The 27,907-nt window shown below is 33.4% G+C and overlaps 1 protein-coding gene across 4 annotated transcripts in view; it reads left to right on the top strand.

The window, feature by feature from the left end:
* Nucleotides 1-27,907, top strand: part of LOC140432695 (ATP-binding cassette sub-family C member 4-like) — a 72,338-nt gene that overhangs the window by 25,777 nt on the left and 18,654 nt on the right. For 2 of the 4 annotated variants that reach the window (XM_072520754.1, XM_072520756.1), the window contains exons 2-3: nucleotides 13,060-13,166; nucleotides 24,904-25,146. In XM_072520754.1, the coding sequence (XP_072376855.1) occupies nucleotides 13,090-13,166; nucleotides 24,904-25,146 (320 nt within the window). In that variant the 5' untranslated portion in view covers nucleotides 13,060-13,089. Of the gene's footprint in view, nucleotides 1-1,920; nucleotides 2,036-13,000; nucleotides 13,167-24,903; nucleotides 25,147-27,907 lie in introns of those variants that run through there. The other 2 variants (XM_072520755.1, XM_072520753.1) reach the window with 2 other exon arrangements.

The raw sequence follows: 27,907 nt of genomic DNA, 5'->3' as shown, positions 1-27,907 counted from the left end.
ATAAGGATTTATAAAACGATGGTGCAATCTTCGGTTATGTAAGGCAGCGAAACTTGGCTGTTAAGTCAGAAAAATACACAGAAATTGGAATGATGGGGAAAGAAAGTTATTACGTAGGATATATGGAAGGACAAAAGACAATGACGGCGTATGGAGAAGAAGAACAAATAAGGAGAAAATGAAGCTCTAAAATCAACCAAGCATAATACAAAAGGTAAACGCATAAAGAGCACGTTGAATAAGACATGTTTACAGGATGTCCACAAGCAGACATACCCAAAAAATATTAATAGAAGAAAGGAGTAGAAAGCGCAGACGAGGAAGACAAAAAAAGAGGTGGTTAGAAGAGGTTAAACCTATTGTAAGAATACTAAGATTTTCGGACTGGGAAAAAAAGACGAAAAACAGAGATGAGTGGAAAAAATAATGAAGAAAATAGAAGCCATGCTCCTTCAGGTCTGAAGAGCTGTTGTATATCTTTTTCGATATAGCTGAAGATTAAAAAAGGAGATCGGGCCCGAAATCGCACGTGTTGACCGAGCAAATTCTGTGGTTTATCTCTGCGGTACTGTTATTTTTAATGTTGACGAGCGCTCAAAGCTTTTTTTCATATACTTAATTTTGTTGGTGTTTCTTACTTTTGTAGCCAATTTTTTTAGTGCTACATGCTCCTCTCGTACAGCGTTTTCCGTTCTCCCAACAATATTGATACCATTAGCATAAGCAAGAATTTCCACTGATTTGTTATATATTGAACTGGTGGTTGTGAATTGTGACACACGTATTACTTTTTTTAGAGCCAGATTAAAAAGTATACAACAGGGAGGAGTCTCCCTGGCGCAGCCCATTATTTGTTTTAAAACTATTCAATCTATTGAATCTATTCAATACATCTTTACTTGTTGTTAATAGGTCACCATTCTGCTTTCTGCATTGATTTGTAGCTGCCTTGGATTATTTTCTGTTGATGTTAACTTTTTTATAGAATACTCTGAATTATTTCTCTTTGTCAAGTTCTTCGATATATTCCTCATTTAAGTGGTTTCGATACTTTTTTTATGTATCCTCTTCCTCTTTTCTTTTCTTCTCTTTGTTTGGTAATTGTCTACAGTTGGTCTAGTTCGTCGGATAAACATTTTTTCTTATGTACTAGTATTTTTATACTAGGCCTTCACTGATCTGATCAACACTGGCTATATATTATCTCCATGTTTTCGATCAGCGTTTCTCCTCCATATTTTAAGAGTTAATTCGGTATTCCATCGGGCCTTGAAACTTTCCTGTTTTTTAATTTAAATATTTTATTCCTTATTTCCTCTTTTGTGATTTCTATTTTCGGTTTCTCTATTAGAACGATCGTTCTATGCCACTTAGCAGGATCTCCATAAAATTGGTGATTCCAGTAGAGAACAGGGAAAAATATATTAAAGCCATAGAAACTCGTTTTGGCGCATTTAACGAGATCGTTAGTATTAAAGGACATTATACAGTGATAAGTGATAAATGAATTTTTTGTGTCATGAGATTTCTCTTGGTTTTAAAGTCTAAAATTAGCTTATCTCTATTGGGTATTGTGCTATGTTGTTTATGTAGACTTTATTCTTATTACTCTTCACGTACATCAATGAATAATTCAATACTTTTGACCTATTAAAAATCCCCAATGACTTTTTTTATTGTTTAAGCTTGACCATGTCATTATCTAAACAAAATCAAAGCAGAATACCTATTTAATATTCACTAGACCAATAAATATAGGTAACCTCAAATTTTGTCCCTCGGTTTTTCGTGAATTGGGTCATTGACATTTCTTATTTACACTTCATTGAAAACGATATTATTTTAATTCAATCATTTTTTGTCAGTTGCATTGGCACCGGTCAACAATTGCAAATAATTGTTTTATCATTTGAACTACAATGGTATTGATGATAATTTGTTATTTATTTCTTTCTTAATAATAGAAGTAGATTGTGGCGGTCTCTTAAATTTTGATTAAAAGTGTTTTGTGGTGGGCTTTATAGATTTATGGAACGTAAGATAATTTAAAATATTTTTAGTTTTAATATTTAGTTTTAGAAAAATATGCACATACATTGAACAATGAGCTGTGATTGCAAAATTATGAATTTTTTATTTGAATTTTCACCCTCCTGGAAAATAGATTGAAACCTTTTAAAGCCACAATTTTTCCTCATCTTCCTCTTTCTTAAAACCTTTTGTATACCTCAGGGATGTTGTACCTATTTTTATTTCATTTTTAGGTATATTTTTTTATTTTTCTCTCCTTCTTATAAGCGCTTCTATTAACTCCAAATATTTTGGATTAACTATCCAAATATTTCTAACCCGTAATGGTATCTCCCCTGAAATAGTCCTCATCTAAATATCCGAACGGAAGCTCAGTTTTCTTCTGGAACATTCCACCTCATCAGATGTCATCATTTTAGTATAATTTTTATTCCATTGGAGAAAGGACTTTTCATTTTTATGGCTTAAAAAGATATTCGGATGTTTGATGCCTGCATGCCTTTTCTATTAGCATCAAACCCTGCACGATTTAGCCAAGTCACCATCAATGTAACCAAAATGAAGTATTACCGCACATCCGCTTGCATTTTTCTGTATAGGTCAGGACTCCTACTGTAAGAACTGCTTTATAAACCAATGCATTGTTGCCCATATCTCGCCACTAGCAGGCACGTACTTTTTAGGGATACAGATATTTCCCAATATCCTTAATCTGCTCCTACATATTTTCCTTGATCTTTCCTCTCTTGTTTTTGTATTTATACAATTATATATATATATATATATATATATATATATATATATATATATATATATATATATATATATATATATATAATACAGCTTAACAGCCATGACTTGGAAGTTTTCCACTGTTCTCCAATTAGCTATCCTGATTGTTGTGGGTCTTCCGTACACGCTTCAAGACACTTTTTTCGTGGTGGTCCTCTTCTCTTATTTCCTTTACCTCTTACCGGCGAGTCCTTTGCCCACCTTCCATCTGCCATTCTCGCAAGATTGCCTTAGTCTCTTTGTCGTGACTAAATCAGGCTAATTTCTGGTTTCCCGTACAGCTCTCCGATCTCTGCATTTCTTCGTCCTCTCAAAACGTCTTCATAGTCACAGGTTTACTCCCACGAATATCTATCTTAAAACACTCCGTTCCCAGATGTTCAGCATATTTTCTTGATTTTGGTTCATAGCCCGTGTTTTGCTTTTGTACAGAACCGTGTGTTGGATCACTGTTCGGTATATTCTCAATTCTGCCTCTCTGGAGACGTTTTTTTGCGCTTAGTAATTTGTGTAGAGCTCCGACCGTCTTTCTTCTTCCCCTTTACTTGTTAGAGTTACTCCTAATGCTCAAACTTCGTCACCTTTTTTGAAGCAATACTCTTTACTCCCGTTGTTTGTGATAGTCTTTAGTTATGTGTCTTCATATATGGTCTGACCCATTTTCATATACTTTGTTTTTTGTTTATTAATAATCAGTCCATACTGTTTAGCCTTCGCTTTAGAGAGTTGGATAATTCTTAGCAGTTCTTCTTTAGTTCTTACCATTAACACTACATCGTACGCAAATGCCAGGATCTTTGGCCATAATCATACCTTTAGTTCGTATTCCACTCTCTCTCATTATTGCCTACAGCCAGAAATTGAAGAGTATTGTAAATAGCAGATCTTCCTGCTTTAGTCCACTTCTTACGTAAAATTTTCCTGTTAATCTTCCTTCTATTCTTACTCTATTGTCGGTCTTCATTAAGATCAATTTTTCCTAGTCTAATCATATTTTCCGCCATTCCAAAGTACTCTTAGGGCATGGTCTAGACGCATTCTTATCACAGAATCGTAAGCTTGTTTGAAATCTATAAAGAGGAGGTTTAGCTTTAACTGTTGCTCATACATACTTCTCTGAATCATTTTTAACACGAATATTTGATATAAGATGGATCTGCCCTTTTTGAATCCCCCTTATATTCACCAAATTGCTCGTTTAAGTGCCTTTCTAGTCTACTTTTTATGACTGGCGAGTATCTTATATGTTACATCCAGAAGAGTGATACCCCTGTAGTTTTCGCATACTGCTTTACCTTCCTTCTTATAAATGGGACATACTATTGCCTCTCTGCATACTTCTGACATTTCCTCTCGATCCTAGATTTTCGTCAGCAGAATACATATCCGCGTTTTAAGTGCTTCTCCCCATGCTTGATTTACTCTGCAAGATTACCATTGCTACCTGCACTTTTATTACTTTTCATGCTATATATGATTTTTCTTGTTTCTTCTACGTTGGGAGTATCCATTGTTTTCACCGTGTCATTGACTTACCTATCATTTCCACTTGCTCCTCATCATTTCCATCCGGTTCTTCATGAAACAGCTCTCTGAAATGCTCCTGCAATATATCTAGTTCCCCCTGCTTATCTCTTGAAGCTTTTTCTCCATATGCTTCCTTTTCTTCCTCCTACACACTTTTTTCGCGTGTCTTCTTCTTGCTTCATATTCATTTCTACTTTCCTCACTTGATTCATCCATATATTTTAGTCTTTACTCGTTTCGTTTTTTAAGGTTTTCCTTGCAATCGGCATTAAATCTTCCTCTTTACTTAACCTAACTTATAAAATGTATACCATTACATGTTTTTTTTATTTACACAAATAAATAACCACTAATACTAAATAACCAATAATGCATGTCCCCCGCTAATAACCACTAAGGGTTATTAGCGGGGGACATGCATAAACCGTAAGATACATATTATCACATAAAAAATAGTTTACAATTTGGTATATAGTTTAGTGATCTTGAGATAATTTAATAAATATGTTAAATTTGAAGTCAGCACATTTTTTTAAATTGTCACTAAGGCACACGCGATCCTTTCGTTCTTGTTAATTTATGACAAACTGCATGTTTTGTTTATCTCACTTTACGTTATTCTGTTTATGTAAAATTGAAGTTGGCTCTTCTTTTTGAATTTTGGAACATATCGATTCCTGTTTTATTTTGTTCAATATTCTCAATTGCTATTCAGTACAATTTAGTTTTACTTGTCATTTTTTTTAACTGCTTCATCGTGTTTATTATGATTTCTGACCATATGGTACGTAGATGCAGGAATAAACCTAGACCTACATACACCACAGGCTGCAAGATTGTACCTGGGATACAGGAGAATCTAAAACTGAAAAGATCATTTTTTGGAAGGTATACTAATGGTGGAAATGTAAATATTTTGATTTATTTTTTTTTCTAAATATGCCTATCTTCTAGAGATGTTGGCTACCACATTGCCTTATCTTATTCTATTCACAGCAGCTCCAAATAAATCAGTTGACGTTAGACCAGTCCACTCCCTCAATCTTCCCTTGTAGAATCAACTGTAAATGTCAGTATTTATTATTACGCATGATGTGGCCGAAGTAAGCCAATTTTCTGTTATTTACGGTGTTAATAATGTCTTTGTTTTTTCTAACCTCTGGAGAATAGTTATATTACTTGTGTGGTGTATATATGAGACTCTCAACATACGTCGGTAGCACCACATTTCAAATACCTCTAATCGTTTTAGGTATTTTTCTGTAAGGCTCCAGCTTTTTCCTCCATAGAGGACATTAAAGACGTAACATCTAAGAATTCTTATGCGTATATGGATAGGTACACAAAGATAAGTTGTAGAGAGTCTTCCTTAGGCTATTGAAAGATCTTCTGGCGTTTTCAAGAGCTTCTGGCTTTTTCAATATGAGTTTTTATTTCGTAGCTGTGATCCCAAGTATCCTTAATATTGCAGCCCAAATAGCATATTTTTTCCACTCTTGGAAAAAATCATGATCATTATTTTTGTCTTCTTACAATTTAGTTTTAGGCCGTATTTTTACATGTTTCTACAACGTTATTAATTATCCTTTGGAGCCTTTGCGCACTATCAGCCAGCAACACTGTATCGTCTGCATATCTAATATTATTTATAAGTTGGCCATTTACAACAATCCCATCTTCTGATTCATCCAAAGCCTCTCTAAAGATGTTTTCAAAGTATATGTTAAATAATGCCGGTGACAATATGCAACCCTGTCTAACTCCCTTTTCGACTGTGAAGATCTCGGACAGTTTATTTTCTAATGTTGCTTTTTGTTGGAGATATAAGTTTAACATCAGTCTTATATCCTTACCATCGAGTCCTGATGTTTTTAGGATATCGATTAGTTTCCCATGTGGAACTTTATCAAATGCCTTCTCGAAATTAATGAAACATGCATACACATCGCAGTTGAGGTCCCTGGCTCTCTGTATTAGAACTTGCAAACTAAAAAGTGCTTCCCTCGTTCCGAGTCCTGCTCTTAATCCAAATTGAACTTCACTCAGGTGTTCTTCTAATTTGGTATATATGCGCAAGTGAATGATAGTAAGGAGTTAAGTACATGGCTCATCAAACTAATTAATCTATAAAAAATTTATTAAAATCCTTTATTAAAGGTATATAATTAAAAAACACAATCGGGCTTATTATCAGTAGTAATATCCCTAGGACATTGATAACAGACGAGATAATTTCATGACAATCGAAAGCTCGTTCCTTGGTAACAGCACGAAGCCTTCGGCTTCGTGCTGTTACCAAGCAACGAGCTTGAGAAATTTGTCATGAAATTATGAGGCATTCATCAATGTCCGAGGGATATTCGGCGGATAATTTTTCGAAAAAAAAATATCATAACTCAACATAACGAAACATTTATTTATTAAAAGTACAGTTAGTGAAAGTACAATTATTAAAATTTAAGTTAACATTAGATTCGTTGCTGTTCTCTACTATAGAAGATCTATTACCACGCATAATATTTATAATCTTGTTGTGGTGTTCTTGATCGAGATTCAAGTATGGTTTTATAGAATTCTGATTGTCATGACCAGTAATTTATACTTTGAACATTCTCATTGCCGAAACGTGACATTTTGAAATTTATTTGGATGAAGTTGTCAAACTCGATCGTGTTGTCATAGGGATTGAAAATTGCACTGAATGCAATTATCAGTCTAATGTTGACATGATTGGGTGAAATTGTAACACATGACACAAAATGACGAAATTTGAATGGTTGTTAGAACAGTCGAAAAATTATCGAGCTAATTAATCTATGTTTTTCACATTTTCTAGCGTTGGCTTTTTTAGGAACTGGAATGAATATTTATAGTAGCCAGTCTTTTGGTAAATAACCAGTCTCGTAGATGTTGTTGAATAGCTTCGTAGAGCTGTGGTGTGCCGCTAATAGCTTTCAAATTTCACCATGTACCTCATCAGGTCCTGGTGATTTCTCATCTTTAATCCACTTAACGGTCATAGTTACTTCTTCGTTTGTTATTTCCGGGCCGTAGGGATTGTTTATTTCAGTCGGACTTCGTGCTGCATCTTCGAATAATTCTTGCATATATTCTTTCCATCTTCGTAATTTATCTTTAATGGTGGTCAAATACTGGCCTTTAATGTCTACACCTCTTTAATTATTTTGTGCATATGGAAATCGTCATGTTTGCGTTGAAGTGTTTGTTACAATTTCCGTACATTTCTACGTCAGCCATGCTTCTTTTGATCCTTTTATCTCTTCTTTCTACCTTTTAATTTTCTTCGCTCTTCCATCATTTACAATATTTTATCTGTCCTCCATTTTGCTTCTTTTCTCTTTTTGGTTTTAAAAATTCATGCGAAATTGTGGTAATAGATGTCTTCATTTCGTTCCACTGTTCTTCTATGCCTCTAGTAGTGTTTATTTGGCAAAGCCTTATTTACACCTGTCCCACAAATCTGTAGGACGTTCCCTATCAGTCATTGGGACCCGCTGTGGTGAGGTTGAGAACTACACCCCTTCGTATGTGTTTTCCAAGAAGTACTGAAGAGCCTCTACTTAATTCAGAATCCCTCCTCTTGGAAACTACACCGGCACGGTGCAGATTTTGATTCTAATAGGAGAATATTACTACATACGTCTCTTGTACAGCGTTTTCCATTCTCCAAACAATATTGATACCACCAACATAGGGAAGTATTTAAACTGATTTCTTATATACCAAATTGGTAATTGTGATTTGCGACATACCTATTACTTTTCCCAGATACAGATTGAACAGTATACAGGAGAGAGGGTCTCCCTGGCTCAGCTCGTTATTTGTTTCAAAAGGTTCAGACAGTAACTTTTTCAAGGGTTAGTTTTGTTAAACTTACCAATTGATATGGCACTACTAGGTATTTTTGAAGAAAACAACTGTCCTGGCGACGTAACATCAGATAATGGACAGGTCGAATGGTCGAGGAATTATTTTATTTTGACCGAGAAACATTTCATTATTGTTAATAGACGATAGTCGTATGACAATTGAAAAAAGCACGGCACACAAAGAAGAAGAAGGTTGCCCTGAACATTTCTCTTCTATTTAGCGAGTTGTAGGCTGCCTTGCAGTCTTTAAATATATGGTGAGTATCTATGCCATATTCCAGTGTTTCTTTTAAAATTTATCTCAGGGTTGCGATCTGATGAATTCTTAATTTACCACCTCTGAAACCAGCTTGGTTTTTCCTACTATCCGTTCTCCATATGGTGCCATACGGTGGCGTAGTATAGTGAAGAATATTTTATACGCTGGGTAAGAGCATTTAAACATATCTCCTTTTTGTGTATGGTGCAAAGTACTCCAATATTCCAATCACTGGGGAGGGATTTCTGTATCCATATTTCTTTAATGAGCTACTGTAGGGCTATTCATCATCATCATCATCATCATCATCATCATCATCATCCAGCCCCATTTTCACATCCATTGTTGGATATAGGTCTCCTCCAAACGTCTCCAGTTCTCTCTATCTCTAGCTGCTGCAATCCAGTTTGTTTCTATTCTCCTTAGGTCGTCGGTCCATCGGGTGGGTGGTCTGCCTCGACTTCGCTTGTCGGCTCTTGGTCTCCACTCCAATAATCTCTTCGTCCATCTTCCGTTTTCCATTCTAGCAACATGTCCAGCCCACCTCCACTTTTGTTTATTGATTCGCAGTATAATATCGTCTACGCCAGTTCGTCGGCGTATCTCCTCATTTCTCACGCGATCTTTCAAGGTCAGGCCCAGCATTGATCTCTCCATTCGCCTTTGTGTTGCCCTCAGTTTTTCGGCAGTAGCTTTCGTTAAAGTTAGGGTCTCTGCTCCGTAGGTCAAGACTGGTAAGATGCATTGGTTAAATGCCTTTCTTTTCAGGTGAATTGGGGTATTTGTTTTAAAAATGTCTCTCATCCTTCCATATGCCGCCCATCCCAACGTGATTCGTCTATTTAGCTCGCAGGTTTGGTTGTCTCTGGTTATTCTGATTTCATGACCCAAGTATGTGTATTTATCGATTAATTCTACCTTGTTGTTATTGATCTGTATCTCTTCGCTGGGAACCATATTGCTCATCATTTTGGTTTTCTCGAAATTTATCTCCAGCCCAGTTTCTTGTAGTATGTCATTCAGTTCTTGGAGCATGTCTTTGATCTCTCCCAGATTATCTGACAGAAGCACGATATCGTCCGCAAAACGTAGATGGTTTAATCTTTCTCCATCGATGGATATTCCTTTCTGTTGCCATGTTAGTCTTTTAAATGCATACTCAAGAATGGTAATGAACAGCTTTGGTGACATGGTATCACCTTGCCTGACTCCCCTTTTTATCTTTATTTTATTAGTTGCTGAATGTAGACTTATGGTTGTTGTGGCATTTTCATATATATTTTTAACTATATTACAATATCTGTGGTCGACCCTGCAATCTTGTAATGCTCTTAAGATGGACAGTAATTCCACTGTATCAAACGCCTTTTTAAAGTCTACAAATATCAATGCCAAGGGACGGTTATATTCGTTAGTTTTTTCTATCAGGGTTTTTAGGCACTGCAGGTGATCGTTTGTGCCGTAATTAGGGCGGAAACCGACTTGTTCCCGAGGTTGGTAAAAATCCAGCTTTGTCTCTAATCTGTTCGTTATTATTCGGGTGTATAATTTATAAAGATGGTTAAGGAGACTGATTGGTCTGTATCTTTCCAGCTCTGCTATATCTCCCTTCTTGTGTAAGAGTACAGTTATTGAATTATTCCACTTTGTTGGGATATTTTGATTCCATAGGCATAGATTAAAGAGCTTTTGAATTTTGGTTATCAGTACTGAGCCTCCTATCTTTATCGCTTTCGTGACGACACCGTCCTCCCCCGGAGCTTTGTTATTCTTCATCTTTTTTAGAGCCTTGTAAATTTCGTCCTAGGGCTATTATGGTACTTTATTTTGTATACAGTTTGCTCTAAATATTAATAAAATTGGATTATAAACTAATAAAACAAACTATACCTCAAATTTTGGCGGATATTAAGTAGTTGCATTTATTTTGCACCTGACTATATACATAAATATGTTAAAATGAAGGTTACCATATTAAAAGAATTTACTAAAAAGAAAATTTAATTTTTTTGACAATTTAGTAAACTAATGGAAAGAAAAAATTGCAAAATACAAATATGTTGATAAAAATTATTCGAGTGTTAAAACATTAGGTTTCTTGTGTTGTTTACTCATGGGCAAAACCTTTTTACCTAATATTCTTTTATAATTTTTTTTTAATTTAGAATTTCTTTAATATTTTTAGCGTCTGATTTTGTATACAGAATAGATACCTATAAATCAAACACGTGCATGATGAAGGTATATGTGCAGTGTTACATTCTTAACAAGTATTAATCCATAATCAATAGTTTTGTTTCCTTATATGGAAGACCAAATGATCGCACAATTTATATATTGTTATTCTCCGAAGTTCTAGAATATATTTGGTAAATTTATTTATTGCTAATTGAGAGAGAAGAATATAATATTACCACAAATATTTTTGTCAAAAAAAAATTAATAGCTCTACTGTAGTACACTCTTGTTAGTATACTTTAATCCCCTTATTTACCAACTCAACATTGTAGAAGTGATGTTTTATCATCACTTTATTTATTTTTAGAAAATTCATCGTCGCTTTTGCAATAGTACCTCTATAAAAGAAAGACAGTTAAGATTTGATTTCACGTATAGTGCCTCTTTATATTCGCTTACACGTATTTCATCTTGACAGAAATCATCAAAGCGACTGGTACAGAAGCTCTAAACATGAAAACAAATCTTTTGCGTCAAAAGAAGCAAGAATAACTCTATCTTTAAATAAAAATTCTAGACACTAGATTCTGTACTTCTTAGACCTTTCTCTTTAAGAACCTGTCTCGACTTTTCCCGTCTTTGCTCCAATTCTCTGTTAACCCTTCCTTACAATCTATACATCTTAACAGATGCTTAATAATTATGAATGTTGTGTTTCTTCCAGGGATCGTATTACTTTTTGTATACTGTATCTCTATCTATCCCCATTTTGGGTGCCACGGAATAGCGAAATTTGTTTTAATATTTTCTCGACTGTATTAGTCCATCGGCTTGGTGATCACCATTAACCTCCTCTTCCCTCTGGTTTTTATTTAACTGCTCTCTCTCTCTCTCTCTCTCTCTCTCTCCAATGGTGCTACAGCCCACATAGAGGCTTGGCCTCCTCCAAATTATGCCTTCAACCTTGCCGGTCCCGCGCCGATCTTCTCCATGTTTTCACATATAGCAAATTTTTCACGTCCGCTGCCACTTCATCCTTCCTCCTTTTCCGTGGCCTTTCTTTTGGCCTTGCATGAGTTCATCGTTGTACCTAGATCTCTATACTTTGTTTCCGGTAATAGGTCCAAATTCTTCTTCCAAAAGACTTCCAACTTTCGATTTGTGGCTTCTGTCATCAGCCATGTCACGTATCCATAACATACTATTGGTCTGATAATAGTTTTATAGCCCTGATGTTCGATTCCAGTGTGTGTTTTTGGAGAGGAACACATGGGCGAGTAAAAAGTAAGCTTTGTTTCTCTTATCTATTCTTCTTTGAATTTCTGTTTCTTCTGTTCTATCCGGGTTCAATGCAGCTCCCAGATAAGTGAAACTTTCTACAGGTTCAATATTATCCTCTAATTCAACTGTGTATCTGTTTCCCCTAGCACTTGCCTGTCTTAGCTTTTTTGTCTTTTGAATATTAATTTCTAGTCTGGTTTCTGCTCCTGTTTTTAATTGCGATTATATTTCACAATTTTTGTACAATCTGTACAATACGGCACTCTGTACTCATTTTGTAATCTTTTCTGCATCTGGCGCACTGGTAAATATCAAACATATACACGACCAGCTCCTTACAGACTTGAGAAAGGTAGCTGAGAAGAAACGATGAATTATGGAGGTAAAACTCAGAGTTTGGTATAGCCCCTTGCACAACGTCTTATATTGGTAAAATGTCGTTTATATATGGTAATATTCTATTGAAATTAACTTTTCTATACTTTTTTTTATTGTGTTTTATCATAAAATTATGATTTCGATGGCTAAATATATAAATTTTGATGCTTTTTAGAATTGTTTTTTTCGAAAGTTCTACGATATTTGAGTTATTTTCCCTGTATATAAGTAAATCAGATCAATTTATGTATTTATTATATTAAATATGCTAATAAAATTATGCTCCAATGATATATTTCAATTGGTAATAACAGCTTTTTTAAGGTTTTTCCTTTATTGGGATAAAAAAAAAAGAAAATTAGATTGTAAAACCCACGCTGAAAATCGTGAAGTGAACTTTTACCCCTACCATCTTCTTGTGTTTGAATCCACCTCATATAGAATCGTAATTGGCACGTTATTATTACATTGAACCACTTGTATATAGACATTTCCTCTTTAAAATCGTTAAAGTATGTATTGTCATTTAAAAGACGTGACACATATTTTAACATTGATACTCCAAATATAACCAGCCTCAAATCTAACACTATAAACTTTGATAATTATGTTTTTTTATAGCGCTATTGTATTCTGTCGGTGTTACATAAACTTTTCTTTTAAGGAAAATTGCCAGCGGAATTTTATTAACGGAATTTTTGTTTTGTTCTGGAAATTCATCAGGTGCATTCAATGAATAGTTGATGATACAAAATGGACCATTGTGAGCAGAAGAAAAGGAAGCGGAATCCAAGGGAGACTGCCAATGTTTTTTCTTTACTCAGCTTTGCGTAAGTAATTTTTTGTTAATGTATAAACATATAATTATATAATTTTTAAAATCTATCAATTATCGACATGGTTCTGAAGGTATTTTATTGTGGTATAGTTTATATTAAATACTTTTTTTGGAACAAACCGCAACATTTGTAAATGAAATTAGGTGCTATTGACATTTCGACTTCCAGTCCAAAAATTATTCTCCTGTGCAGTTGACCTTAATGGTTTAATGTGGTTTATTTCCAAAAAAGATCATTATTATCAATGGCGTTATAACTCTACGGAAGCGTAAATGTTTGCTGCGTTTACTAATGCCTTTCATGTTAATCAGTCCTGTGCCACTATTTCACATTTTCCCGTTCCTATTTTCTCCAGATCATTTCTGACTGCATATTTTTACCTTTTTCTAGGCCATCCCACAGCCTTGTAAACAAACACATTGTCGTTGCTGCGTATCACATGTCCTGACATCCTAGACTATTGGCCTTTATATAGCTCACTAGATTTTCCTTTCCGAAGAGAGACTCTAACTTGTTGTTGTGTCTGCGCTGTTATGTCTCGTGTCAGGTCAGGCTATCTCTGCAAGTGCCATATATTACTCGAAGAATTTTTCCCACTCCAGCACTTTATTTACTTCTTTTCTTGGTCAGCGTCCAGGTTTCGCCTCCTTACGCGACTGCTGGTCGTATTATGAATTGTATATCTGGATTATTGCACCACGTAAGATAAGTTTTGACCTCATTGCATATTGCATTACAAAGAAAGAAGTATTTCCCGCCATTATTCGCGTTTCAACTTCTCGTTTTACTTTGGCATTGGTGATTGTTGCTCCTAGATATTTAAATTCTTTAACCATTTTGAAGTTATGATCGTTTATAATATTTTAACTTATTCTCCGTCGCTCTTATTTTTAAACGACCATATATTTTGTTTTGCATGCATTTACTTTTAAACCAATATTAATTGCAGCTTCTTCATAGTTTGAGAAAATATACTTAACTTTCAATGTTGATTGTGCTACTGCATCTACGTCACCGGCAAAGGCGAGAACGATCTTTGCTTCCCGAGCAACTATGTCTGGTTTGATTTTCGAATAAATTTTTCACATGACATATTCTAAGGCCAGGTTAAACAATACTGGTGACAGCGGATCTCCCTGTCTCAGTTCGAAATTTACGCAGAAAGCATTTAATGGTTTCCCTCCTATTCTAACTTGTGCAAAGGAGTTACTTTTTTTGAGCTGTGCAATATAATTTTTACTCTCTCTTAGTTTTATTCTGACCGGAATTATTATTTTTTGAGTAGTACCGTATTTGTTACATTTTTGATTTAATTAGAGGTAGAAACATATGAAAAATAATATTAAAAAAAAAATTTACTGCAAAAAAAACGATGTTACATATATGTAACGCTAGGATCTTAAGCAGACGTTAACTAGAGTTTGTATGAAATATTATGTTACACTTCAAACAACTGCCAACATCACATTTATTGTACATAGTCCTCGTACTGTAAGAACAACCTTCTCCAGCACAATGTTTTCGTTTCTTGTCAGGAATGGTAGTTAGGTGATTCATCCCATCATAGTGAAGTTCGTCTGACACTCTATTCAAAAAAATACTGTAACACTTAAATCACTTGAAGCACTTGAATCAAAATCTAATCAGTTTTCCTCTGATACGTGCTGTCACCTGTGTCGTCCTTAATATTTAAACATGGCTTCATCAAAATCCATGTGTTGTACGGGCACAAGCTGTTTCAAAAAACGTTCTTTTAACTTGTTAATAAAAAGTTTAAGTTTATACATTTTATCAGACACATCAATGGCATTATTCTCTGAGTAGGGCATAAACTTTAAACTTTATGTAAATCAGTCTCTCCTTATAGCTTCACTAACAAGAGTATTTTTCATATCTCTTCTCATGATTCCCAGTAGTGTCTTTTTGAAGGTTTAACATCGTAACCGCTGACAAGCAAAATCCCCATAAAACATTTAGTTTCTTTAGCTGTAATTAACGGTTTAGAACAATTCTTGAGAGAAGCATATTTGTTTAACTCAATTTAATTTGACTTAATTTGGCGGTGGAAAAGGTATGGCGCGATTGTCTATAAAATCCCTATCTAAGGCCCTTTGTATACTATCTTTCAGATTTGTCTTATCTGGCACTATAAATGTTGATTTTCTCTAACTCTTATTGGTTATTCGCTCTATGATTACATTCTTATCAGATGTACTTCAAGTTGGTTCATCTAAAGTAGAGTGGGAAGAACTACTTGTTGAATCTGGGAATTTAATTTCGGCTTGTGCTCTCAATTGACGGCGTGATAAATGATCCACATTACCTCCAGTATCGTCGTCTGCAGAAACTTCGTCAGTCAAAACATAAGTTTTCGGTGGTTCTATGAATATCTCCTTTGCATAATTAATGTATGCTAATATTTCCTGAAGGGTCAAATTCCTTCTTAAACTATAATTTTTTTTCATATCTGTTTTAGCCATATATAACGACAAATAAAAATAAAATCATCAATCTATACTGTAAATATTTTTTAGCTTTGTAATAAAATAGCCTATCGTTACATATCTGTAACACAAACAAAACACCAATTTTGTGTACGTCTATGAACATTAGTTTTGGAAAATATCTAACCTAACATGCAAATAGAACTATCAGCTAAACAAATTTATATAACATGTTGCATAATTAAAAAAGAATAATACTTTAGAATACTTACTCAAATCGTACTCCGGTTTTCATCGATTCAGCCATGTTCACCAAAAATAAATCACATAAAATAAACAATATATTCAAAGTTATTACACACAGCTTACGTCTAACGACAGAACTAGCTTTTAAAAGCTGATCTATCACACCATCTACCTGCTAATAGCCTAACTAAGACCGCACAATATAATTTTGTACGGTTCTAAAACGTTGCATGTAACGCCAGGTCATAATGGGTTAATAACACTGGTCTTCAAAAAAATTTCCTCCTTTTTGTTTTCATGCATAATGACGTTATTTTTCTTGTCTAAACGCCAAATTACTATGGGAATAAATACAGCATATATGTATACTTTTCATATAATCTTCATTTAATAAAAAACGGTTTTTATAAGAGTATCAACTATAAGAAAGAGTTATAAACAACTATTTGAAATTTTATAGTAAAAAAGAGAATTTTTTAGAGAGAAAAAGAGAAATTCAGTTCCTGAAGAAGCCCGACAGCTTCATTACAATATACCAAATCATCCTCTTTGGAAAAGTAACGCGCCAAATGTAGTAGTCCTCTAAACTATCTTCTTTTTCTTCCTATGCCGTCCCCATTAACGGAGGTTGGCGATCACATTTTTTAAAGCTTCTCTGTCTTTTGCAACGTGGAATAATTCGTCTACAGTCATGTTTGTCCAGTCTCGAATATTTCGCAGCAATGACTTCTACTTTCTACCTATTCCCTTTTTGCCATCGACTCTACCCTGCATGATGACCTGCAGAAGACTATATTTATTATTTCTTAGTATGTGTCCAAGGTATGCAGTCTTGCGTACTTTTATCGTTCTCAACAATTTTTTGTCTCGACCCATCCTTCTCAGCATTTCCTCATTGGTGACCCTGGCAGTCCATGGGATTCTCAACATTCTCCGGTATATCCAAAGTTCAAAGGCTTCAATTTTTTTAATTATTTGCGCTTTTAGTGCCCATGTTTCTACCCCGTACAATAGTTGCGACCAGACGTAACATTTAACAAACCTCAGTCTCAGCGCAATATTCAGATTTTTGTCACAGAACAATTGTTTGAATTCTAAGAACGCTGCCCTTGCCATTTCTATTCGTACCCGGATCTCTTGGTCTGCATCTAATTCTGTGACGATGTAAGCTTCCAGATATTTATATTTTGTCACTCTCTCTATTTGCTGTCCACCAAGAGTTAGTTGTTCATTATTTATTGGACTCCTTGATACTATCATAAATTTGGTCTTATCTGTGTTGATGTCAAGTCCCATTTGAATGCATTCACTATTTATTGCATCTAGTAAAGTTTGTAGTTCTTCTATACTCTCAGCCACTATCTCTAAACTATCTAGTCATACAATATCTTGTTATCATATCCTAGTTTTTTTGGATTTCTTATTTGAGCACTTGCTTTTGGAGGAAGACAACAACACTGCCATTATCGTTTATTAATTTCAAAACCTTGTGAGATCTTATCATCTATTTTACTGTCAACAAAGTTGTTTTAAATGGTTACAGCAAATACAAATATTAAATTTCACACATGGAATTAAAGTAATTTTTTGAGTTGGTTGGGTTTATTACTTATTTTATAGTGAAAATTTCCTTTTCACATTCCAAAATGTTTAATAGCTTTGTTTATTTTCGTTTTAATTGTTTTATTACGATATAATCAAGGGGAGTATTATTATTACCCAAAATTATTGTCGATTATTGTTTCTCGTGTGGTGGTATTTTTAATTTAAAAACATTTATTATTTATTTTCATACATATTTTTTATCTGTTTTTGTGGTGTCTTGTTTTAAATATTAGCAATAAAATACTTCTCGTGCCATATGCTTCAGCTTTTGTTTTTAAACATAAACTATGGGTTGTATTTTGTTATACTTTATTGAATAACTTGTATTTGTCGATATTGGTAAGTTGTTCTTCTGTCCCTTTTCTTTATAGTACTAATTCGTTGGTGTTAAGTTGAAGCCATAAAAATTAAGACGTGAAGTTAATATTATTAAAATGGAAGCAGAAGTCAATATTATTAAAAATCTTTTTATTTGAGTCGACTTTACGATAGGTAAATTTATCAATTTCTTTTATGATAGTGTTTATAAAAATAATAATAATAACTAATAATAATAACTTACCATAAAGCGTAAATTAGTTATAACATTGACAAATTGATTCAATTATTATTCTATTCTAATATATCTTAATTAATTACAGACGTCAAATTTGTTTGTCATTTGTTTAAACGTTATCTCAGTGTTTTCTTTGGGTACTGAAATATAATATACCTTTACCTTGTAATCGTGTTATAATAAGCAACAGGAATACAATGAAAATAAAAGAAGTGTGCGCAGTCCAAATTTAATCCCCTGGAATTAATTTCCTATACTAACTTTTTAATTAGGCTTATAAACAATTAAACAAACTTTATAACAATTTATTATGAATTTTGTTTTAAAAAATTTCTGTGTGCGATTGTTCAAAATTACGCCCTGGATTCTCGTGTAGAACTTCTTCGCTAACCGCCTGCCTTAGATCTGCTCCAAAATCTAACATACCTAGATTTCTTGTACCGAAACAATCTCCTTTACCCTCTGGATACTCCAGAGTATCCCAGATTGCAATTGCAATGCAAGTATAAATTAGTTGTACTTACAGATGCTGGTTTCTATCAAAACTTCTACCCTCATCTCAGTCAGCGTACAAAAAACCAAAGCTGCTTCCACTTTTCCTTTACATTAAACATTTTTGGAAAAATAAGATTATTTTCTTTCTGAACACAAACTTAACACTTAAAAAAAAACGTAAGACCTTTCGATATGTAAACTCTCTTAATTTTGATCTTATTAGTTTTACGGCACAGGAACAGATGATATTTTTTCTACTTTCAAATAAGCTTCTAACCACAAATTTCCTTTCCAACTTTTCTCTCTCAACCAATCATGGTCTAGCATTTTCAAACAACCCAAAATTATATATATTTAATTTCTATGAAAAGTCCAAATTAGACATTTAGGTTTTTTTCCTTAAGCCTCCATCCAACAACGTCGCATATGTTAACCGGCTACCATATCTACCGGCTGTCAACAACAAAAGATCGTTAGTGGCCCGGGACTTTCCAAACATTGTTAAACCTTAATAAATTTCTTCGAATTTTTGAATTGAAATGATATTTTATGTACAAAAAATGGTGTGCATATATGAAATTATTAATATAATTTCAGTGTATAAGGACTGTAATAAATAGGACTGGTTCAAATAAATTAGGATAGGTAGTAAAGAGTTATACAGATAATACCAAATCAACTTTATAAAAAGTCTTACCAATACTGCTGCTACACACACACACTAGCGGTATTTATAGACTTTCACTTGCGGTTGTTCTTCGTACGAAGGAGCTGTCTTAACCAGTTTCTTATAGTTTATTTTTATGAACGAGAGAGTAATTAGCATAATTTTAACTGGTAGCTCCGACCACTCCATGGGCGTGCTCAAGATTAATTGAAAAATTACTTTGAATAATTGTAAAAAATAAATGAATTATTTCAGTGTTATAAAGTGTTATGTGTATGTAAACAAAAGTGACCTCTTTTATCACACACTATATTAGAACTGACTGGCCTACATTAAAAAAGGTTTTAAAAAATTCACATTTTTTTTAATTTTTAAAAATTACAAAAGAGAAAAAGAGTTTTTAAAACCGTCTAAGGTATGTTAAATAGATGAATAAAAATATTAATATAAAACTTACAGCTACTTGTTACAAATCCAAATCAGATTCAGAAGATGAACTTTCAGAACCAAGATTTATAATAACTGGCTCGATCATTTTATCAGTAATATTGTCCAGCTTCCACATTTTTTCCTCTTCTTTAATAGTGTGATTTACTGCCTTTTCCCAGTTTTCAGGTTTTACATTATTTACGGTCTCCAAAAACAACTGTTTAACATCATGAATTTTAAAAGTGGTATTTTTTCTTGAAACTTCACTCTTTATCTGTGCCCATACCAGTTCAATCGGGTTTAATTCACAATGATATGGTGGGGATCTAAGTACTGTCATTCCACGATTTTTGGCAATTTCATCAATTTCGTATTTTTTAAATTATTCTTTATGAAGGGCACACAACGAATAAAGTTCCTTTCTTATAGATCCGGGATGGTACGTAATATTTTTTGAACTCAGCCAATTCTGCAAGTCTTTTTTTAACCACTTGGTTGTGGGCAGTCCTTCTATAAGTCTGGAGTGATAACTTGCATTATTCATTACTATTACACAGTTCTTAGGAAGAAGATCTATCATTTGTTCGAACCATTCTTGAAAGACATCAGCGTTCATGTCTTCATGGTAGTCACCGGTACGAGTTGATTCAAAAGTTAATAAACCACCTTCACCAAAACCGTCTGAACTGCCAATGTGTACTATTATCAGCCTGCGTCCCTTTCCTGATGGTGGGTTTAAACCAGTAGATAAGTTATTTACAGAAGCGTGCCTTTGACTTGTAACAGTTTCACCCTGCCAAAATTTATTTGGTGTATGACCCTCGTTGATCCATGTTTCATCAAGATAAAATATTTTTCTTTTTTGGTTTCTCATTTCCTTTATGGTTCTTAGAAAATGTCTTCTCCATATGACAATATCGCTTCTTTCTAATAAAATAGACTTTATGGGATTCTTTTTCCAGCGGAAGCCTATTTCTTTTAAAAGTTTCCATAACGTACTTCGACTCATTTCTGGGTAATTCTTATCATCTCGAACTGAGACAAGAACTTTATCCAATGTTGGAAATTCTTGTCTAAAGAAGAATTCATGCACTTTCCGTCGAAGTCCTTCTTTAAAATTATATTCTATTTGAAATTTTGGTTTCCCTGGAGCATTACGTGGCATTTGAAAACTACCACATTTCTCTTCTTTAATAACTCTGTAAATCGTAGATTTCCCAACACCAAGTGTACTGCTAACTAACTCAACGGTCTCATCAACACTTTCACATAAACGTTTGTCTGTAAATGATTTAAAACAATTAAATATTAATGTTTTTTCATTAACTGTTAGAGGACCAATTTTTCGGCGTTTACACGGCACTTCCAAATTTTAAATAACACTAGTATACACAATAAACTGCACCTTGCAACTGAAGTACCTACTTTTAGTGAACTGTTAAGAATTTTGAATACGCCACTTGGACCTTCCTATATACAAAATGGAAAAACCCACTATCACATTTTCTGTGGAATAAGTTTAGAAGGTAATTATCTAGTCAATTACTGTCGTAGATTCCTGGAATTAAAGAATTAAATGTTTGATTGTTGAAACCCTTACTTCGTGGAATGCACTCATTTCAGATAAAATATAACGTTTTATTTTATCTAAAGAATTAAACTTTATTTTGCAAATAGGCAAAGAATTAAACTTTATTTTGCAAATAGATAAAATAAAACGTTTTATTTTATCTAAAGAATTAAACTTTATTTTGCAAATAGGTAGGTACTTATTAAACTTTTATTGGTTATATATAACCAATAAAATAAACATCTTACATTTCTTGCAAATTCATTAGTACCTGTTAACCTCCATCACTCCGACACTGGCAACCTTATTTAGGGATTAGTAACCCTCACAACTATTGTATTCTCTTCTGCTCCAACCTTTATACCTGGTGGTCATACTCAATTTAAAATTGTTTTCCTATATACTTCTGTAAACTTGTTGACAAATATCTGTTTTTCATTGAGTCACCCGTATCAACAGTTTAGGGATTTGCATACATTATTTATTGTTTTATTACTCTCTCATACATAAAAATACACTATAACACGTGTCTCGCGGTACTAATACTAAAATCTAAAGATAGCGCACATTTGCGTTTGTTGTCTCTACGATTCAAAAGAGGATTAGCGGTGGTTTTCGCTTAACAATCAGAAAGAAAGAATGTCTGTTACTAGCGGCAGTCAATAGTACAGAGAGAGGATGTCTGTTGCTAGCGAAAGTTACCAGCTAAGAAAATACGTCTGTTGCTGGTGGCAGTCAACAGTCGAGAGTACGTCTGTGGCTACTGGCAGTCAATAGTCGAGAGTACATCTGGGACTTGATAGTCAACAGGCAAGAGAACACGTCTGTTCCTAGTGGCGGTCAACAGTAGAGAGAGATAGTATTTTTTATTTGCTATATTAAAACTGTGTGTATTTCTAAAGAAGTGGGGTTGAAGTGAGGGTAAGAAGGGTTGGAGTAGGGTAATGATTTTAAAATGATAGCGAAAAATATGACACGGTTTTTCGAATGTGAAAAATTAAACATTCTATACATAGTTAAATTTCTACCTAATGTCTTAATCTATTTTCGATTACACCCTATTGCTTGTTCACTGAAATTTGTATACACAAACCACTTTCACCGGAAAGAATCTTTTAATATGCACTGATCACTTTCTTACATCTAGAAATACCAGAAATACAATCTTTGTCAAAATTTTCTTCTTCTCAGGATTTCAAAAACTTAATGCATATTTGTGATTCATACAATATACACCACATACCCTACGGTAACGGCATCCTTATTAACTACCTTTACCTACACACATAATCCCACCTCATACTGCGCTTACCGATCAAGATTTCCTGATAGTTAGTTTAAAATTTAACAGGTTCACTGAATAATATTTAGAACAACAATATCTTGTATCTCAATGTGTATCAAGCTGTTTTTATGTATTCTAAAATTGATAATTTCTTATTACAGTAGAACCTCGATAAGTTAAATTCCAAGGGAAAAACCAAATATTTTAAGTTATAGGGGTTTTAAGTTATCAAGGGTCTATGTTGTGATGGATTAATATAGGTCAGAAGTTCATTAAAATATAGGCATTTATTATACACTACATTACTACATACACTACATTCATTTATTATATACGTTACAAAAAGTTAAAGCAATAATTAAAGGTATAGTCTACTAAAAAAAGTCTGTGATTTTCTTTTGTTTTAAACAATTCATAGATTCTAAATCGATTTGATTTTCAATAACATAGAGAAGAGAATACGTTATCTTTTATGTTGCTACACTGCTCTATAAATGATCGTACAGTCGTTATAGCACTCTTGCTTCGTTGATTGATATGCTCTTAGATGAAGTTTGTGGGTCGTCATTAAATTCATCGTCTTTATCACTTTCAATACAGTTGTTAACTGATTCGAATATTTCTTCCTCTGTTAACGTCCCTGCTGTGACTACTTTATCATCACAAGTAACGAAGTCGTCAAAAGTAATCTTTAACGCAGACATGTGGTTATTCCATTCTTCAGGATCATTATTATCTTCCTTTTCAAAATGATTTCTTGAGGTTCTGAAGAAAAACCACAGGTTCTAAAGCAGTTTTTCACTGCGAGGAGTGTTACGTTTTGCCATGTTTTGTCCACCATCCTCATTGCTTGAAGAACATTGATAGAAGAAATCGTATTTTGCTCCATATTAGCTATCATTCTTCTAACAACTTATTTTCTGTATAATGTTTTAAAATTTTTAATTATACCCTGATCCAAAGGTTGAAGTTGTGATGTTATGTTTGGTGGAAGAAATTGTACTTTGATTGCCTTTAATGGTGGTATGCCCCCGTGTGCTTTTCAGTTGTCGATGAACATAATAATTTTTCTATTTCAAGTTGCCCTTTGCTAATCTATATTAATCAGCCATTTTTTAAAAAGTTCTGCTGTCATCCATGCTTTTTTATTGGCTTCATAATCCATGGGCAGTGATTTTAAACCTGCAAAACACCGAGGTTTTTTTGACTTACTTATATAATTAAAGGTTTGAGTTTTTTGTGCCCGTAGAATTTGCACAAAGCAGAATCGTGAGTCGTTCCTTGCTGTGTTTTTCTCCATGACATTTTTCATTTTTAAAAGGTTAATGTTTTTTCGGGAAGACATTTGAAAAACAGACCAGTTTCATCAGCATTAAAAACATCATTGGGATCATAATTATTCACTAAATTATGCAAGTCAGATTTCCATTCTTGGCAGACTGATTTGCTTACGCTCGCACTTTCGCCGCACATTTTTTTTAAGGCTAAATCATTCGTTTATTGAAATTCTCTAACCAGCCATTGCTGGCTTTAAAATTATCGATTTTTAGTGAATTAGCGAACTCTACAGCCTTTTCTTTCAGGATGGGTCCACTGACACTGATGTTTTTGTTTCGACACTGTTTTAACCACGTAAACAAACACTGTTCCAAATTAGGGAATTCGGCAATTTTTGTCTCCTGATTCTTGTTTTTTCAATAGTTCGGTTTCTTTTTTCATGATGATTGATAATGTACTCTCGTGTATTTCAAACTGAGCCGCAACTTCTTTTCTTTTGAATCCATTTTTCACTGCTTCTATAGCTTTTAATTTATCAGCATATGTTAGCGTTGTTAATTTTCTTTTTGAACTCATTTTAAGCAAGGTATCACACAGTACCTAAATCGATGTTTCTAGAACAGTGATTAAAACTTATGATACAGTAAGCTGTTCAGCTGTCATTGGTAAACAATTTATGTTATAGAGATTGTGGAAACATTTCTTTAAGTTACTGAGGGCCAATATTGATATTATTTATTTAAGTTATCGAGATTGTGTATTTTAAGTTGTAGAGTTTTTGGGCTCCGATGGGAAGGGAACATATAATTTTTTAAAGTTATAGAGGTTTTTAAGTTATTGAGGTTTGACCTATCGAGGTTCTACTGTAATAATTCTTATTGATAATTGATAATTCTCTGATGATCTTTATTTAAGCACTTTCTATTTTTAAATTTAAATAAAACCAAGTGTGTAAGATATCGAAATTTTTTATTCGTTTGAAAAGTCTCTGGATTCCGTTGTGTATGGAATATAACATCGTTCTTATGTCTGGAGTTCTAAAAATTGGCTCATAGATCATGCGAAACTTGATATGACATGGGTTATATTGGCTTCCAGTGCTTCTATATTTTCTACTTTTGACTTTTAAAATTAACTTATATTTATCTTTTAGGTACACAGTAAGTTTGTTCAAAAAAGCTTACAAAAACAACGATCTCGAAGAAGACGACCTCTACGAAGTCCTCAAAGCTTGCAGCTCGGCCAAATGTGGAGACAAATTGGAGAGACAATGGATAATCGAAAACAAAGCAAAAAAAGAAAAGAACCCATCAATATATCGACTCATGTGGGCCAGGTTTGGGAAGAGGTATATAATGATAGGGAGTATACATTTGTGTTGGAAAATTTTCAACAGGTAAATAAGTACTTATATCATTAACTCCTCCAAGATTTGTTAATTTAAAACCATATATTTTCGAAATTATTACCACTAAAAATAATATTATATTACAAAATATTTAACGCTTAAATTAACTGTGAGGCATAAGATAAGGGATGTAACTAAATATTAAATAAACAATAATACAATAATTAGACAACTATATAAATCAATTAAGTCACTTATCTACATCAACAATTAACACCAGTTTTTTGGTTTTTTCTATTCAAATAAATAAATAATTAAATTAAATTAAATCTATCAGTTGAAAATATGGAAAAATATGGAAAAAGGAATGTCTTAGAGACTTGAGTTAAAGGAAGTCAGTTCATAATGTCAATTGATTGATAATGAAAAAACTTAATACAGAAGCAGGAAATTACAAAACTAACAGAACTACAAAAAGAATATAACGTGAATTCATTGCCAGATGAGATTCCAGCGGCTTTGAAAGAACACCTGCTAGGACTGAAGGCAAATCTGAGGGAATATTTTCCCCCCATCCACAGCAACAACAGCATGGATAAGGAATCCATTTACAATAGACGTAGATAGACGTAGGATCCGAGACAGGACTTCCGGATTTAAATATTGAGTCAGTATTTGAACTATTGTGGGATAGGCCACTCAAAGATATATTTGACAAAATACCACTGATAGATTTTTGATTGTCTTGCCGCCAGGAGTACCCAGTTTTAGCAGAAAAAGTGATAAAGTTTCTAATTCCTTTTGTTACGATCTATAAGTGTGAGGCACCGTTTTCAACATCGGTTTTTCTCAAAATTAAATAAAGGAACCGTTTGGAAGTCGAACCAGACCTTTTCCTTCAAACATAAAGTTAACCAGAAACACCTGCATACTTCTCACTACTAAAGTATTTGATTTTAATTTTGTTTTATTACATCTTTGTTTAAGCTAACGATTCTTTATTAAAATATATAAAACTATATTAAATGTTTTCTTGTACACACACACCAGGGTATGCAAAAAATTAGTGGGTCACGAAGGATAAGCACAAAAATAACCGGGCCACCGAAAATACGTTTGGGAAACAATGTTTTAGAAAATTGTTAAGTAGTTTTTGAATTTTTTAATTTTAGAGCTTGTAGTATTTTTTACCACATCTCCTTCTATTTTCGTTCATATTAATTTGATGGGAAAAGTTAGCACGTAAAGGGTAAAAATCCGTAAAAAAATAATGTCACAGTTTCATTATTTTGGCATTTTATCACTTATAACATATATTTGTTTGTAACCTGTTATTGTGTTATCGTAATTTGAGAAATCACTCCGATCATGGTGGTTTCAAATAGAATATTTCTTAACACTTACGTAAAACAACTTTTTACCATTGGCCAAGAATCAAGTATCATATTTCTTTTTATTGAAACAAATGATACAATTGTTCCTTTGAATAATTTATCTTCTGTAATTTTTCTACGAAGGTAATTATCTTCTATGTTAACATTTATGATATTTAATTTATTAAATGAATTCTTTTTAATCTCGAAGGTAATTTTCTTGGTACAGTCTTCTCGGAAACCATCTATTTAATTCAAATTTTAAACCAAGCAAATGTTTAATATTAAATAAATAAAGTTAAATTGGAGCACGTGGTGGTTGTTACTTAAATCCACAATTGAGTAATGAGAGAATTAACCGTTTGACCGGTAATTTCGTAGTTTACTTTCCTGATTTCTAATATCTTCTAAACCGTCGTCTTCTCTAGTCGATTACCATTTTACTGAATTATGTTGCAGGAAATGAATTTTCAAGGTTTGTCTGGAACTGGTGCAGGCCAATACAAAACAACATGTAAATCGTAGTAATGTTAGCAATATTATGATTTATTAGGTAAAATTGGCGGCTATCACATTTTCCAAAATGACAAATAGGGGAGGGTGGGGTAGATTTGGACATGTATTTAAGTAGGGAATATTTTCAAGATACTTTAATATTCTATAACTGATAATGGATAAATCAATAGTTGTATCTGTTGTCTTTAAATATTTATCGACGAAACTGCGAATAACCCACAGAAACAGAAAAAAAAACCAAATTTTCTTCAACAGTGTATTTGTCCAATTTACCCCAGCTTGGGGTAGATTTGTACAGCTGTGGGGCACATTTGGACAATTAAAATAAGCATTTGTTAAAGCCTTATAAACAAAAAATTATTTAATACACGAAGTACTTATGAACGATATTTATTGTTTATAACATGAACATGTTTTACAAAGAAGTTATTATTTAATATTATAAGGAAAAAATTAGGTATTGAACTTTATGTAAGACGCTTGCCGAGATGTTCTCATGGTTTCTAAAGGTTTGGGAAGTTTAGCCATAATATCGGCTCTAGATATAGTGCTAGTATCATTTTGAATAGGATAATAAAGGCCACTGTTTAGTTTGTATAGTTACAATTTAATTGTTAGTTCCTCATCCACTAGTTCTTCTACATGGCCTACAAAGTGAACAACCGTTTTCTTTGCTGCAAATTTTACCAACACGAAGTCGTTGTCATCTTTTTTTCTTTGTAGGTGCAGGCTCTAAAAGATCTTAAAAACCATGATCTTCCACCACTTTATATTATGAGTGAGGCCAGCTTATTTTTAAAAACAATTTGAAAATTTAAGTTCATCGTTTTAGCGTTTTTTTTTTGTATCATCATCATCATCATCCAGTCTTCATTTATCACATCCACTGCTGGACATAGACCTCCCTTAAACTCATTTAT

This window comes from Diabrotica undecimpunctata, chromosome 1 (assembly GCF_040954645.1).
Source record: "Diabrotica undecimpunctata isolate CICGRU chromosome 1, icDiaUnde3, whole genome shotgun sequence".
Lineage (NCBI taxonomy): Eukaryota > Metazoa > Arthropoda > Insecta > Coleoptera > Chrysomelidae > Diabrotica > Diabrotica undecimpunctata.
The sequence above is the reverse complement of the archived record's forward strand: the minus strand, read 5'-3'. Positions and strand labels throughout refer to the sequence as shown.